At 36.4% G+C, this 16,210-nt stretch overlaps 1 protein-coding gene across 1 annotated transcript in view; it reads right to left on the reverse strand.

Annotated features, from left to right (window-relative positions):
* Window positions 1–1,660: 1,660 nt before the first annotated feature.
* The window catches only part of OVCH1 (ovochymase 1), a 96,432-nt gene continuing 81,882 nt past the window's right edge, over window positions 1,661–16,210 (reverse strand). Inside the window, exons 21-26 of the mRNA XM_070371265.1 lie at window positions 12,149–12,322; window positions 9,721–9,988; window positions 8,219–8,379; window positions 4,773–4,871; window positions 3,224–3,357; window positions 1,661–2,565 (exon numbers count right to left, since the gene is read on the reverse strand). Of these exons, the coding sequence (XP_070227366.1) occupies window positions 2,344–2,565; window positions 3,224–3,357; window positions 4,773–4,871; window positions 8,219–8,379; window positions 9,721–9,988; window positions 12,149–12,322 (1,058 nt within the window). The 3' untranslated portion in view covers window positions 1,661–2,343. The remainder of the gene's footprint in view (window positions 2,566–3,223; window positions 3,358–4,772; window positions 4,872–8,218; window positions 8,380–9,720; window positions 9,989–12,148; window positions 12,323–16,210) is intronic.

A 16,210-nucleotide genomic window follows, 5' to 3' on the forward strand; every position in this document is an offset into this window, starting at 1 on the left:
AAGTGTTGATTGTTTCCTCCTAGACTGGCAGCTCCATGGCATACAGAATCGTAATTAACTTTGTATATCGTTCTTCTCCCCTAGAATGAGATTCTAAAGATGAGGGAAATTTCCTCTTTCAAGGTGCCCCTCTTTGCCATACAGCAGGTGCTCATGGAGGACATTTTAAAATAAACACATGAGCAAAAACTTAGGTTATTAGGTCTCTATTTTTTTTTAATTTGGCTACATAACTTTTACAGACTATATCAATGTACACAGTTGATTGCAGTTTAATATACATAGAGCTTGACCTTGAAATGAAAGAATAAAAGAGAGTTTTGGGGAAGAAGAAACAGTCGAAGTAAGAAATAAAGCTTATGTCCCTCCTGAGTGAAATTGGCTTTCAACTAGGACAAGGGAAAATAAAGCAGTCTAACCGTAAAATAGTCTAACACAGTCCTATTCAACAGGGAAAAGATTAAATACAGAACAATTTAAAAATTACTGCCAACTGAAGCTGAAAAGAGATCACCAAATAGTCTCTGACCCTTGTAGAAAAGTCAGGCAGCTTCCCCAAGTAGTACATGAAATGCTAACCCTACATCTTTTGCTGCAGAGCCCTCAAGCATCACCACCAGATCACCATCCCAGGAGACCAGAGATTGTCCAAGCATCCAAATTAACCACCTGCAGGTCACACTGTGAAGAAAAATGCTTTAGACAGGCCTGATGTTTTAATACAGTCCATCTTTAACTCTCCTAATGTCATCTAACTGAAAAGATGAGAGCAATTTAATGAGACAAAGTAAAAATACTACAAGACAAATTAACATAAGAATGAGAGAATCTTCATTATAAATCTCATCTTTCAATTTACTGAGTTCCTATCGAACAGTATAATTTAAATCAATGAATGCAATTTAGGCCAAAATTCATAAAAGATGTTTTTAGTAAATACTAGGAAATTTAAAAACACTTTCCCTTTGTAGCATTTGCAAAAGAGAGGAGAGACAGAAAGAGAAATAGAGAGGGAATGGGAAGAATGGGGTAAGAGAAAGGGAGATCAGAAAAAGAAACAAAAATTATCTTTTAGTTATTTCTTTATGGATTGTTCTTTGATTTGTTTATATTGTGCTTACCTAAAAAGTTAAACTATCCTCCCTTTTTGAATGCTGTAATTTTGGAAACAAATGATAAATATTGGTGGGAAATAAGAAAAAAAATAGTTGCTTCAAGCTCTTTCTCATTCTACATTATATATCTTTGTGATGGGCTCTGGCATTAAGTCTCTGGTCTCAAGGGCCTTCCTTAATTTTTGGCTAAGCTTTGAAAGATGAGGGTAATGGTACTGGTCAGCTGAAATTCAGATAAATGTTTTGAAAACAATGGAAATATCTTAAATTGTACCTAAAAAGTTAAAACTCAAGTGATAAGCCTGATAAATCATTTCTTAAATGTCAGTTGCTCATTGAAATTGTGAAACTTACTGGGACCATTCCTATATTTGTGCTTATCTGTGTGAGTAAAATTAAGAATTACAAGGAGGGAGTAGCATTTCTCTTCATATCTTTCAATGTTAACCAAATTAGAAAAAATAGTAAAAGTATATATGTATGCTCAGTTGTGTCTGACTCTTTGAGTCCCCATGGACTGTAGCATGTGAGACTGCTCTGCCCATTGAATTTTCCATACAAGAATACTGGTGTGCGTTGCCATTCCATTCTCCAGGGGATCCTCCAGACCCAAGGATCGAACCCACGACTCTTGAGTCTCCTGCGTTGGCAGGCAGATTGTTTACCATCAGCACCACCTGCTGCTGTTCTGCGCTGAATAGCTTCAGTCGTGTCCTGCTCTTTGCAACCCTATGGACCATAACCCATAGTCAGTACCATATGGACCTGCAGTCAGCTCCTGTGGACCATATGAACCATAGTCAACCATATGGACCCTGGTAAGGCTCCTGTGTTCATGGGATTCTTCAGGCAAGAATACTGGAGTAGGTTGCCATGCCCTCTTCTGGGGATCTTCCAGACCCAGGGATTGAACCCACATCTCTTTATCTCCTCTTTATATCTCCTGCATTGGTAAGCAGGTTCTTAACCATTAGCACCACCTGGGAAACCCCAAAAAGTATATATGGTGGTATTCAAATGTGACATATACATAGTACATGGATATGAATTTAACGGCATTTAAGATTGTAAGTCCCAGGAGGCACGAACCAACATTAACTTTCTGTGACCAATGTTTAATATTGAATGTATTTATACACCAAATCCAAGCTCCTCAATGACAAAAGTTGGGAAAAGTGACACTGAGTTTTTTTAGCAATGACAAGAGACATGTTTTCCAGATATGTGGTTATGTATTTCCTTTCCCACTTGTGATCACAGTCCCACCAGGTTGGTCTCCCAGTGATCCTGCTTCTCCTCCAGTGATGGATGTGATCCAGTCTGTGTAGGCAGAAATTCTGGTGAAGACTGTTGGTGCGGCAGGATGGCAGTTACTGCTGCCCCAGCTCACAATACCGATGAGCTTGTACTGTCCACCCTCACCACACTGCAGCGGTCCTCCAGAATCTCCCTGCAACCAGCAAAAAGAAAAGTTCACTCTCCCGACTGCATGATTCCTGGGGGACGCTAACCCCCAACTGCAGCGGATGATCAGACAAGAGTGTAAGTCTCTCTCCCATCACAACAGCTCAAGGAACTAGGACCACTGAGCTCGTTGGCTGATGTTACAGATCTCTGATTCAGATCAAAATTTATATTTTCAAAGCAATGCTGAAAGAAACATGAATTCATTTTATGCTGACCATAGACTACCATGCAGGAAGTTTCATGTGTCTAATCAATATAAATGAGCAAATGATGGCTTTGAGTTACACAAAAGCATTTTTATATTTTCAGTGCTACTGGAAATAGGTAGTTTGAGCTACCTAATTCAGCTATGATGTCAAACCATAAGAAATCATCATTTTTTTGTAGGTCAAAAATAGCTGAAAATCATCAGTTTCACGTAGTTCAACCTAGCAATGGAATGAGTAATTCCTTTTGAAAACTGAATCTATGCAAATATCAAATTAGCAGTCGCAGTACATCAACTTAGCAATGGACTTATTCCTCTCATTTTTCACTTTAAAACTGCCATACGTTTGTACCTCTTTCTGGTCAGCAAACAAACATTCAGAAGACAACACTGAAATGAACCTCCTGCCCTCGTGAATGCAGGCCTTAGTTACCATACAGGAGGATGATCCGGAAGCCCCTCCACATATATTAGTGTTTTTAATTTCCAGTCCCCAGTAGCTTCGACAAGATATACTACTGATCAGTGGTACCTTTGCCTGCTGCACAGTTTTAGGAAATTCATCGTCTAGTAGAAAAGAAAGAAAAATACATAGGCAAATGCTATTAAAGGATAAAACAAAATTAGCCTTACATATACACAGACTCCAAGGGGTAAATCCTACTCATTCTCCTCTCTCAGTACTTCAATGATGCCATTAGGTGACTTGTAAAAAACCAATTATTCCACAGTGGTTTATACAACAGAAACAACAAAACACATTTTATGTGCATTCTTTTGTCATTAGTATAGTCCTCAAAAGATATAAAAATGATACCACCTTATGAAAACAAAGACAAAATTTACACCCAAATCAGTTGTTGACAAAGCAAACAACATAATTCATTTTTGACATATGAAGTCTATACTTTATTTCATTGGTTTTGCCATCTTTTCATTCTTTTGATTTGACTTCTGCTGAGCAGGACATTCTAAGTGCTGACACTGACTGGAAGCTGACAGCTGAAATTACATTCTAACTCTTTACTTTGTTGGATATTTGTAACTAGTTAATTCATTTGGAAAATAGGGTGTAGGTGAGACCAGAGACATGGATTTGATCTCTATATGGACTAGAATATTTTCACATAATCTTTCCACCCATTTACCTTTTAAAAAACATTGAAGTATAGTTGATTTACAACATTGTGATAGTTTCTGGTATACGGGAAAGTGATTCAGACATAAATATACATTTTATACATATATGTAATGTATATATATGTTCTTTTTCATATTACTTTCTGATTTATTACAGGATATTGAATTTGGTTCCCTGTGCTACACAACAAGACCTTGTTGTTTATCCATCCTATATATAATAGCTCGCATCTTCTAGTTTCAAAGTCCCAATCCAACCCTCCCCTGCCCTTCCTCTCCCTTGGCAACCAAAAGTCTGTTCTCTATGTCTGAGTCTGTTTTTGTCTCATAGATAAGTTCATTTGTGTTACATTTTAGATTCCACATATAAGTAATATCATATCTACACACTTACCTTTTATACAACCCTATCATTTCAGAAAAATGCCTGACAGCTTTAAGAACAGGCACATACATCTTCAAGTATGGGTTTTTACAATAGCAATATCTACACTACTGTGAAAACAAACTGTGTGTGTGTGTGTGTGTGTGTGTCTGTATGTGCACTCACAGCACAATTGGGGAGTAAATACACACAAATATTTATTGGGTAATAACATCACTAGATAGTTACCAACACAAGTTTTTAGAAGTATCAATGAACTAGAATCAATGAACTTGTGTTAATGAATATGATGGCCTAAAACTCAAGCAGTAACCTTTAGACCTATTATGAAAAAAAGTTTTTCTACTATCATTCCTATGAAAACTACAGAGCAATTGAAAATGAATAAACAGTATACTCAGACTTCACATATAATTGTTTGGATTCTAATTTTAGAAGAGTTAATAAATATACTCACGATGAGGTTCAGTTATTCCCCATCCGGCAGTCAAACATTTGGAAAGTAAATTTATTTTATCATCTTTCCCTGGCAAACAGATTGTAGATACAAACTCTCCTAATAAAAAGGATGAGAAAGAAAAAGACAAATATCAATTAGTCTATAAGATTCATATTAACATTGTCTATATTGTTTGCTCTTCAGTGATAGCTCTAGAAATGTCTTTGACCTGACATTATCCTCTGTAACCCTATAATTTAATAAATAAAATCTTCCAGAAGCTTCCACCTATTAGTTACTCAGAGGGGAGGGTCCCAATCAATGTACATGATACCATTTTGCTCCAAGTATTTCCATATCCTCCTAGGAAAACAGAAACACATGTCCTGCACTGAGATGTGGGGATTCTCATCCATAACCATTTTTAAAAATGCATTTGTTTTTCAACCCGTGTGCCTTGAGGACATCACCATGCTGAATCTGAGATGACAATGGAGAAGGATAAAATTGTCTTCCTTTTTCAACTATGTTACATGAAGAATGGGGAAGAATATATTTGTAGCAATTTAAACTTTTGAAGTATTTTTACAGCAAATATCTATCTTCACAGTTGCATTATAAAATATATTGACATATTACACATTCACTTTGTTTTTCTTATCACCAAAATTTGTATATATATAAATACTGTGGGTTTGTGACTCTGTGTGTATATATGCTACACACACACACACACACACACACACACACTGAATGCAGTGCTCTTGTGTTTGTTTTCCCTTTTCCCAGGCTGTTTCACTTCATTTTCGTCTGGGCTTTTACACACTTAAGTGCCTCAGCATACCTGCGATCATAGGCCATTAATTTCAATGATATGTTCTTTATTTTTACTGCTATCTCTTAACAAAACTACATAAAACTCTTTGTAACTTGTCTATTCTTTTCCTACTCATCTCTCTACACGTGTAGCAAATCTTATGTTATACTGCCTTCATAGATGATCATTGCTCTATCATAATCTCCTCCCAAATTTCCTTGAGCTAAAGCATTTTCCCTCTACCAACATATTTTTCCCATCAATAGTTTTTTCTTATTCTGATACTCTTCATTGACTAAATTATGATATTATTTATATCATTGCACACAGATCTACTACATCATTCTTTTAACAGCACACAGTATTCAGATAATGAATGCACTGCAATTTATTAAATCCCATTGGCAAATATTTAGACTTTAACTTTTTCCTTTATAAACTGCATCAAGTTTTCCAGATCACATATCTGTGCGACGGTGCCAGTATCCTGGATAGTTGAGTTGCTAGACCACAAGGCCTGCACTTCAAAAATTGTCAGATATTGCCTAATTGCAGGATGGGGGTAGGGAGAGGTATTGACTTGTAATCTACATTCAGCTGTGTTTATAACGGAAAAATATGTCAAGAATCTTGAAAACAGTTATGCCCCAAATCCTGCATTTCTGCATCTGAGAAATTTATTTTAAGGCAATAGACCTAGAAAAATGTACATATAAAGATAGTCAATCCAGCATCATTTAAGTAAAAAAAGGAAACAACCTTTACATGAATGTTCATGGCAGCTTTATTTGTAACATCTAAAAGCTAGAAACCATCCAGATGTTCTTCAACAAATAAATGGTTAAACAGTTATGAGTGGTTAAACATTCATACCATGAACATTCAGTTCAGTTCAGTTCAGGCGCTCAGTCGTGTCTGACTCTTTGCGACCCCATGAATTGCAGCACGCCAGGCCTCCCTGTCCATCACCAACTCCCAGAGTTCACTGAGACTCACGTCCATCGAGTCAGTGATGTCATCCAGCCACCTCATCCTCTGTCGTCCCCTTCTCCTCCTGCCCCCAATCCCTCCCACTCAGCTATTAAAAGCAATGCACTATTGATACATGTAACATGAATGAAGCTCCAGGGTGTTAATGCTAAGTGAAAAAAAAATCAATCACAAAAGTTTACATACTATATGATTCCATTTATATAATATCCTTGAATTGACAAAATTATAGAAACAAAGAACAGATCCATGATTGACAGAAATCTGGGTGGGGAGGGTAGAGTGGGGAGGAAGGAGATGGGTGTAGCTATAAAGAGGCAATAGTAACGATCCTCTTGGAGATAGAAATGTTTTGTATCTCAATTGTATAAATGTCAAATGCTGCAAGTTGTTACCACTGGTGAAAACCAAGGTAAAAAGTACTTTGGTGTCTCTGTATTATTCCTTATAATTGCATGTGAATCTACAATTCTCTCAGCATTGACAGTTTAACTAAAAATAAAATTTAAAAGCAGGGTAGGGAGAAAAAATAAGTCATAGCCAAGGTTAAAAAGCACTGCTCTGAATGCTGTCACTGACTCAGTTATAAAAGCGTAAAAAGCAAATGATTTGGGGTTTGTAGAATGGATGTACCGAAATGACATAAAAAGTGAGGTCTATAGGCATAAACAGAGGAGAAAGTTGGAGCAGAGCAGGAAAAGTGTCCAGAGCCCTGTGATTTCATGAAAAAGCTTGGATGTGTGGGTGGAGACTATCCATGGATCTTAGTTACATTTCCCTCAATACATTTTCCACCTAAGAAGGTAGGTGGATTAATTGCCATTCCCCGTCTACAAATGATAAAGCTGAAGTTCACAGAAGTTACATAAACTGCCCAAGATCACATGACTACTTTGTGACAGTGTGAGGATTAACAATTCCACATTTTTGCTTAGCTTCAGCTTAAGTAAAAATTTAAAAAAAGCAATATCTTACTAAGTTATAAAAGAACAGAAAATTGAACATCTCATAGTTCAAACTGATGTTCTCTAAGGATTTGAATTAACCTCTGAGAACATAATGAGTCTCAAAAATATATATATAGGACAAAGTTAAAAACATATTTCTTTCTTTCTTTATTTTTTTAGGTCACACTGTACAGCATGCAGGATCTTAGTTCCCCAACTAGGGATCAAACCTGTGCCCCTACATTGAGAACACAGTCTTAATCACTGGACTGCTAGGAAAGTCCCTAAAACATATTTCTTTGAAATATTCTCTAGACCCCCATCAATTAAATACACATAAAAGTAAAATGTTTACACAGATACTTCAGCTTTTAGAGTAAGGAAGTTCAGTTAGTATAAAAGAACATTTAAAAATAATTATTTAACTTCATGACTCAGGGAACTCAAACCAGGGCTTTGTTACAAAACAGAGGGGTGGGAAGGGGTGGGAGGTGAGAAGGGAGGTTAAAGAGGGAGGGGACACATGTATACCTATGGCTGACTCATGTTGATGTATGGTAGAGGCCAACACAATATTGTGATGCAATTTTCCTTCGATTAAAAATAAATAAGTTTGGGGGAAGAAAAGTACATACAGCACTTCTAAGCAAGATACAAGATAAAAACTATATGGCAAAGGTTCAAAATGTAAAAAAGTTATTTATACTGACCTAGTTCAACAGGTTTTTCCAGATGCAGCAAAGATAGATCATCGTTGGGAGGAAATTGTGTGAAGCTGGGGTGAATGTACACAGCTTTCACTGGTATCAAATCACTATTTCTTATATTCCCCAGGTAACTTCTTCCTATTACCAGGTAGTCTGTGACAGTACTTGTCACAATAAAAGGGAGTGAGGAAATAGATTCCACTTTTAATTAGGCCATCATTTCTCAGAATTACTAAAAATATATTCTTTAACATTTCTAATCCACATTAAAATCCTTATTATCTTGAATTCATAGGAAACAGAGGTTTCTTATTAATTCAGCCCTTGAGAAAAATTTTAAAGTGTCTACTTCCTTGTCTTCATAATGTCAGATAAAGAATACTGAATAAAAAATTCAGTATTTTTTATTACAATTAACATTCATGCTGCCTCAAGGTAATAATCATATGTATTATAATCATAATATTATGCATTATATGATGTACTTATGTAATGGTCACTGAAACTATTCTGAAAGTTATATTTACTCCCTAATACAGTGCTTCTCAAAGAAATGTCTAGGGACCACATGCATTAAGTCTAGCACAGGTATTAAAAGTGCAGAATTCCAAACATAACTCATCAACTCAAAATTCAAAATTAATACTCTAAGATTCCATTTACAGCAAACTCCCCAGGTAATTTTAAGCACATGAAAGTCTGAAACTGTCTTAATAAGTATGCCTTCTTAAGATTTATCTGTATCAAAGGAAGAGTTGGGGGATAGTATATAAATTGAGTTTTTAGTTCACTGAAGGCTCATGATAACCACATTATTTGATTAGACGCTTTTATTATAAAGCCAATTTCAGAGACATTGAAAATGTTGTATCTACTTGTGCAGCTATGGGACACTGTGCAACAGCATCAGCTGTCATGCTACGTCTGGGAGATAATACTAAAAACGTCAAGCTAAGACTCCTCTGAGGGAGTTTTCAGATATCTCCATATCATATTAAGATCAAAAGTAAGATAAAATCAAAGAAAACAAATGTTCCTTTTTAAAGGACATTCCTTGAAATTCTTTCAAACTTTACAGATTTATTTTGGGACTGGGTATGATCATCAGACAATCCACAGGAGAGTAAGGAGGAAAGGAAGCCACGTATAAGCAACCCCTGGGCTCTAGGCTCCGTGCTGAGAAACTGATGCAAAAATGTGAGATCTCCATTTTTATGGTTGGAAGGGAGGGTGTTGTTAGTTACTTACTAATTAAATTATACCTAGAAGCAGAAAGCTGCTCTTAGAATTAAAAGCTATTAGTAGTAATTTTATTAGTGAAGCACAGAAAGTTTCATCAACCTAATACATTCATTCATTTGCAAGTTGGGGACTGTATCAGTGGGAGCTGGTGCTTAATGTTTCTCATGATGTGGGGAGAGAAGGAGTGTACCCGCCATGGGCCCTCAAATAGCTCCTTATCAGCACCCGCCGCATCCCAGAACCCCCACCACCCAGGCACACACCTGAAGTTACAGTGTGCCGCTGTCAGGACCCACCGCCTCCCAATCAGAGCACCTCCACAGTAGTGATGGCCTTGGTGCTGCAGACTGACCAGCCAGGGCCAGGACATCACAGCGGCTGCACGGCCACCAACCACCCTGGGCTCCCCGACCTCTGCAGGCAAGATATTTGTATTCCTCTCAAATCCTTCAATGAGAAATGGGTCAACAAATGGAACGCCACATGAGTCTTGAGCTGGCTGTCTTCTGGTATTGTTTTCTACTGGAAGCCCTTAGAAAAAAAACAACAGCAAAACATTAGATAGCAATACTTATGAATACGTATTTAAATCTCAGAAGGCATTTACTCCTTTTGTCAGTTTTATTTGCAAGAGATGAGACTCATCTTTTCTTCCAATGCTTTTAAATGAGCAAAAATCAACAGTTTACTAAGGTATTAATATACACACCATGTTAATATACTCATATTAAAACACATATCTTTAGGTGAATTGGAACACAAATCAATTTTTTTTAAAAAAATAAAAATGTTGCACTTAATCATGAAATTATTGGAGATTGTTCTTTCTGTAGCATCATTTGTGTTATCCCAGTACATATATTTAGACACATCAAAATATTTTATGCTCTGTGTATTCAAAATAAGTTGTATATATAAAGGAAAATCATAAGGAAAATGTATAGCAATATGTTTACTCCATTCTCAGATTTAAAAAGAAATTTAATAGTTAAGCATTTCCTTAAATATGAAGAAAACTAAATTTTTCCATAACCATATAATTTTGGAGTGATAGGATATATTCCCAACCCAGGGATCGAACCCAGGTCTCCTAAGATATGCTCACTTGTTAATTCTTGAGATTATTTTTTACACCAGAAAGCTATTTAAAACAAAAAATTTATAGCATAGCAGATTTGCACTTGATTATTCAATACTTAAGTAAAATCATTTCTACTTTCTTTTCAGATATGTATAAAACATGGATTCCCTCTTCCTTTACAAATATGCAAACTCTTCAAAATTAAGACTATCCTGGACTTTAGGGGGAAAAAACCCACAAAAGGTATTTACTAAAACATATTTTTTATGCATCAAGTTCACTGCATTACTGTATGCTTTTATTGCATTGGTAATCCACACTTTATGTGGTAACTCAGATTTTGGGGTTGTTTGTATACATGCATCATAGCCATATTTTATTAGTATTCAACTTACTTTACAATACTTTAAAAAAGAAATGAGGCTAAATATTTTTACTGTGAGAATAAAGGGTCAGTTTAAAGATAAAGCAATGGAAAAACAAAAGCAATGGACACAGAAGAAGGGTCAATTAGGTGAGCAGGCCTTTAACAATTAAAAATCACATCTATAGGGGATTTTGTTAGTGGTCCAGTGGTTAAGACTCTGTGCTTCAATTGCAGAGTGCACGGGTTTGGTCCCTGCCTGGGTAGGGAACTAAGATTCCACGTGCCTTGTGGCACAGCCAAAAAAAGAAAAAAATCACACCTATAGGACAATGTGGTTCACTAGTCTAGGGCTCAAATTCAGGACTCTTAGGAGAGCCTGTTCATTTCACTATCCTAAGAAAGATTGTTGTTGCTTAGTTGCTAAGTTGTGTCCAACTCTTTGTGATCCCATGGACTGTAGCCCTCAAGACCCCTCTGTCCATGGGATCTCCAGGCAAGAAATACTGGAGTGGGTTGACATTTCCTTCTCCAGGGGATCTTTCCAACCCAGGGATTGAACACGTGTCTCTTGAGTCTCTGGCACTGGCAGGTGGATTCTTTACCACTAGAGTCACCTGGAATCTTAAGATAGACTGTCATAAAAAAAAAAAACAACTTTGCATTAATGTGGATTATTTGAATTTTCCTGCTATTATACTCTAATCAAGAAAATCTCCTAATAACAGATTCATTAGGTTTAGTCTTAAGCACAACTAATGAAACGCTAGCTTAAAATTAGATAGACTAAGTAGGAAAAAATCAGTACATTTGTTTCTATTTTATGCAGAAAAGGTAATATATCTAAAATATTTTGAGGGTTCTTGGTGGTGGTGAGGAGATAGTTACTTAATAGAAGAGATATGTAAACAAAGACATGGAAACACATTGAACTCTCCTCTTGTTTCAGCTTGAAAGCCCCACAGGATCTTTTAAATAGCAACTCACTGTCTCTCATGTTTATTATTTCTCAATTAAAAACAACATACACACATATAGACATGTACACACCCCAATTAACTTTATTACCTCACATGATCTATGTGAACTGCCAAAGTCTCAGTCCGTAAGGAATAGTCTGAAATGAGCTTATCCTGTTTTTAGTATTAAAGTGATTGTCACTGATCCCTAAACCAGTGGGCTCCAGGTTCTGTTTTAACGCATATATGGTACCTGATTTAGTAGATATTTTAAAACAATTACTTACCATTAATAGGCAGTTGGATCCCAATATTGCTTTTCTGTGATGGCTTCTGTGTCATATCTTCCAAAATCAGTTTAAAACCTCTTTCTCCCACAGACTCATCAGTTTTCAAATTCACAGTTAGGTAAGCACCACTGGATATCCAGACAAATTCTTTCTTGGAGCCACATAAATGAGCTGCAATGTGAAGTATACTCAATAATCAAAATACTTCTGTGTAATTACATGGGTAAAAGAGGAAGGAGAGAGAGGACATTAAATTGCAAACAAATCTTGACAAAAGAATGATTATCAATAATGTAAAATCAAGATTCTGAGGATGAAAGTCATGATTTGATTGAGACAATAAAAGGGTATAGAGTTTAAAAGATCAAAGAGAAAAGACTGGGCTAGCAATTGATATGGAAACAATTATACAATTTGTGTGGCAATCTTTGATTATAAGGGTGGTTAAAGAAGCATTTCAATGAAGATATATGGACAGAGAAATGGAAGTAATGGGATACCATTATGGACCAAATGTTGGTGTGCCCCCAAAATTCATATGTGAAAATCCTAATCCCCCATGTGATGGTATTAGGAGGTGTGGCCTGCAGGGGTGACCTGGTCATGAGGGTGGAGCCTTATAAACCCTTATAAAAGAGAACCCAGAGAGCTCTCTAGACCCTTTTCTTGTCTTATGGGGAAATAGCAAGAAGACAGCTATGAACCAGGAAGCAAACCCTCACCAGACAGCAAATCTTGAACTTCAAGTCTTCATAACTGTGAAATAAATACTTGTTATTTAAGCTACCCAAACTATGGCATTTTTATTATAGTAGCTAAAACTAAGACATGTAGTCTGTCCAAATACAGACTAATGATGATCCTTTCCTAATACAGAAACACAAAAGTCGTCACAAGGGTTGTCCTGATAGGTGACAGGACATTTGCTGTAATTTATCTATACAAGCTGTAACTGAGATTCTCTCAAACTAAATGATACACTGTTGATTTGTCTTAAAGATAATGTTTTTTGAGGAATCTGGGCAAGAGAGATGGGGAATAGGAGAAAGTTAATCTCTACATCATTCTTATCCTTGAAGAATCTGTTTGGTGAACTGGATGTCGTGGGTAGCTTTGGAGAGGCACCATGTCAAATAAAGGCAATCTGTGTAAAGTCAACTAACACTCTGCAAGTTTTAACATAATGGAAATGGGAAAATGTTATTCTGCTTTTCAAAAAGGAGATTGAGGGTTGGCAGAGGGGGAAGGGTAGGAGACAGAGAAAAACAAAGAGGCTAAAGGATTTGCAAAGTCTTATATCAGTGAAGTAGTGTAGCTTAGTCCTTACAGGCTTGGATTCCAAAGTCAAACTGCTAGTCTGGACTAGTTCTATTAGCTATGTGGCCCTAGGCAAGTTATTTAACCTCTCTGCCACAATTTTCTCATCTGTATAATTTAGATTAAAAAAATATGGGATTATATAAAGTTATATTTATGAAGCATTATAAACATTTACTAAGTAAAAAAAACCTCAGCAAAATTTTATAGCAAATTATTAGGTGGTTTTTGAACACTTTAAGAAGGAATCAGTGGTCATGAGCAACTAGCATGGGATCCTCTACAGGCCATATTAAATTAACCTAATTTAATTTTTGGAAAGAGCTAATTAGATGGTGGCTAGGGGGAATGAGATAAACTTAATGAATTTTGATTTCAGTGGAGCACTTAATAAAGTACCTTACGATGTCCCTGTGAACAGATATAAAGTGTAAGTGGATAATTATATGACTAGGGAGCTTCACAGCTGATTAAATAACCATACAATGTTAACCTGAAGGGAAGATCTGATGGGTATGAAAATAGTTCTACCCTCGGTTCTGCCAAGTACAGTATTGCTGTTAATGGCTTAGGTAGAAATACAGGCAACACATTTACAAAACATGTAGGTTTGAAATGGGTAGCTGAATGAGAAGTAAAGAACTACATTAAATATAGAATCTTAGTGATAGTTTAATCTTTCATCTAGCACTGAGTTCCTTCTAAAATAACCTTGGACATATGTTAGCTGCATCTGAAGATATTATGTGGGACTTATGAGCATTTATTTTCTCTTTTTAAGCAGTTCTAATTGCTTGACAGTTCTTCCTTATGTTGAATCAAAAGGCATCAGTGTAATCATATGGTTAACGGAATGGCCAAGGATATAAATGAATCAGAGTGCCTGGGCTTTAAATCAGCTTTCTTTACTTTTAATTATGTTACCAGAGGCAAGTTACTCAAAATTTTTGTGTTTCCTTATATTTAAAATGAGGATAACACAACCTACCTCCATAGGACTTTTAAGAAGATTGAGTTATAAGTTCTCAGGACTATGCATGAATAATGGTAAACATTCAACAACTATTAGATATTACTAGGCAGAACAAGTTTTATACATGGCTGAGAGTCTACGGAAATTCCATAAATACTTGAAGAGAAGAAATTGTGATCCTTCTGTCTTCTCTTTTCTCTAAGATAAACATTCCCAGGTGTCCACACCCTTCAGCATCCTGGTCATTGTGTTCTATGGATGTGTTCCAAATTTTTAATGTTCCTTAAAGTTGTTGCTTGACCAAAGATGATATTTCATAACCAGTATGTCAGGGGCAACAACCAGACAGACTGGATATTTACAGTGAAGACTCGTGAGACCAAGTTAGTGAATGCCAGCTCAGTGCCAACACTAAATTTAACCATACAAGGGATCTTATCTCTTTTGTCATAATTCTTTACTAACAACACTGCATTGAAAATTTGGAATCATTTGAGACTTTTGAAATTTGATTTCAAATATTCTACTTCCCAAATTACCACTTTTATGTATCCTAATCTATTAGTATTCCCTTGCTATAATTGATCTCTCCATGACTTCTTACCCATAATCCCATAAACTATGTACATCCATCAATCTCTAAGAAAGTGAGAGATTTTACTGTAAAGGGAAGCAGAGAAATGGGGCAACAGCTAACTTTCTTGTTCTATTTTTATTTTAATCATGGGTAATAATAGAATATGTTTGAAACTGATGAGAATGATAGAGGAGATTGATGATGTCAGAGAAAGCATAACTAAAGGAAATTTATGAGAAGCTAATAACTCTCAAATCTATATCTTAAGTCCAAACTTCAGGAGTTCTACTTCTAACTCCCTACTGCCAACTCAACCTTAGATGTATCATGGCATTAAAAATTTAACATGACCCAAATAGATCTTTCACCACAAATCCGTTTCTCCCTCTAGTATTTCCCATCTCTCTAAATACCACCACCTCTGAAAACTTCCTACTATAAACTTAGGAGCCATCCTTGATCTGCAGATCTAATTTCACATTTATTCCATCAAGAAGCCTATCAGTTCTCCAGATCTGTCCATTTTACCTGCATTCCCTTGTTACCATCCTCTTGCAAGGCAACTTTAGTACCTAAACAGTACTAAAAGAACATTCTGCAATGATGGGAAGTTCAATACGAGTGCTGTCCAGTATAGTAATCATTCACTACATGTAGCAGTTGAGCACTTGAAGTGTGGCTAATACTACATTCCATTTCATTTTAAAATTTGAATTTAAATAATAACATGGGTTAGAGAGCATAGGTATAGATTATCATAATTGCCTCGTAACTGCAGGTGTAATTCACCCTGACAAGGGGGGAAGGGATAGTGAGGGAGTTTGGGACAGACATATACACACTGCTATACTTAAAATGGATAACCAACAAGGACCTACTGTATAGCACATGGAACTCTGCTCAATGTCATGCAGCTTGGATGGTAAGGGTGTTTGGGGGAGAATGGATACATGTATATGTATGGTTGGGCTTCCCTTGTAGCTCAGTTGGTAAAGCATCTGCCTGCAATGCAGGAGACCTGGGTTGGATTCCTTGGTCGGGAAGATCTCCTGGAGTAGGAAATGGCAACCCACTCCAGTATTCTTGCCTGGAAAATCCCATGGACACAGGAGCCTGGCAGGTTACAATCTATGGGGTCACAAGAATCGGACATGACTAAGCGACTAAGCACACATATATATGTCTGAGTCCC

Source organism: Bos mutus, chromosome 5 (genome assembly GCF_027580195.1).
Source record: "Bos mutus isolate GX-2022 chromosome 5, NWIPB_WYAK_1.1, whole genome shotgun sequence".
In the NCBI taxonomy this organism is placed as follows: Eukaryota; Metazoa; Chordata; class Mammalia; order Artiodactyla; family Bovidae; genus Bos; species Bos mutus.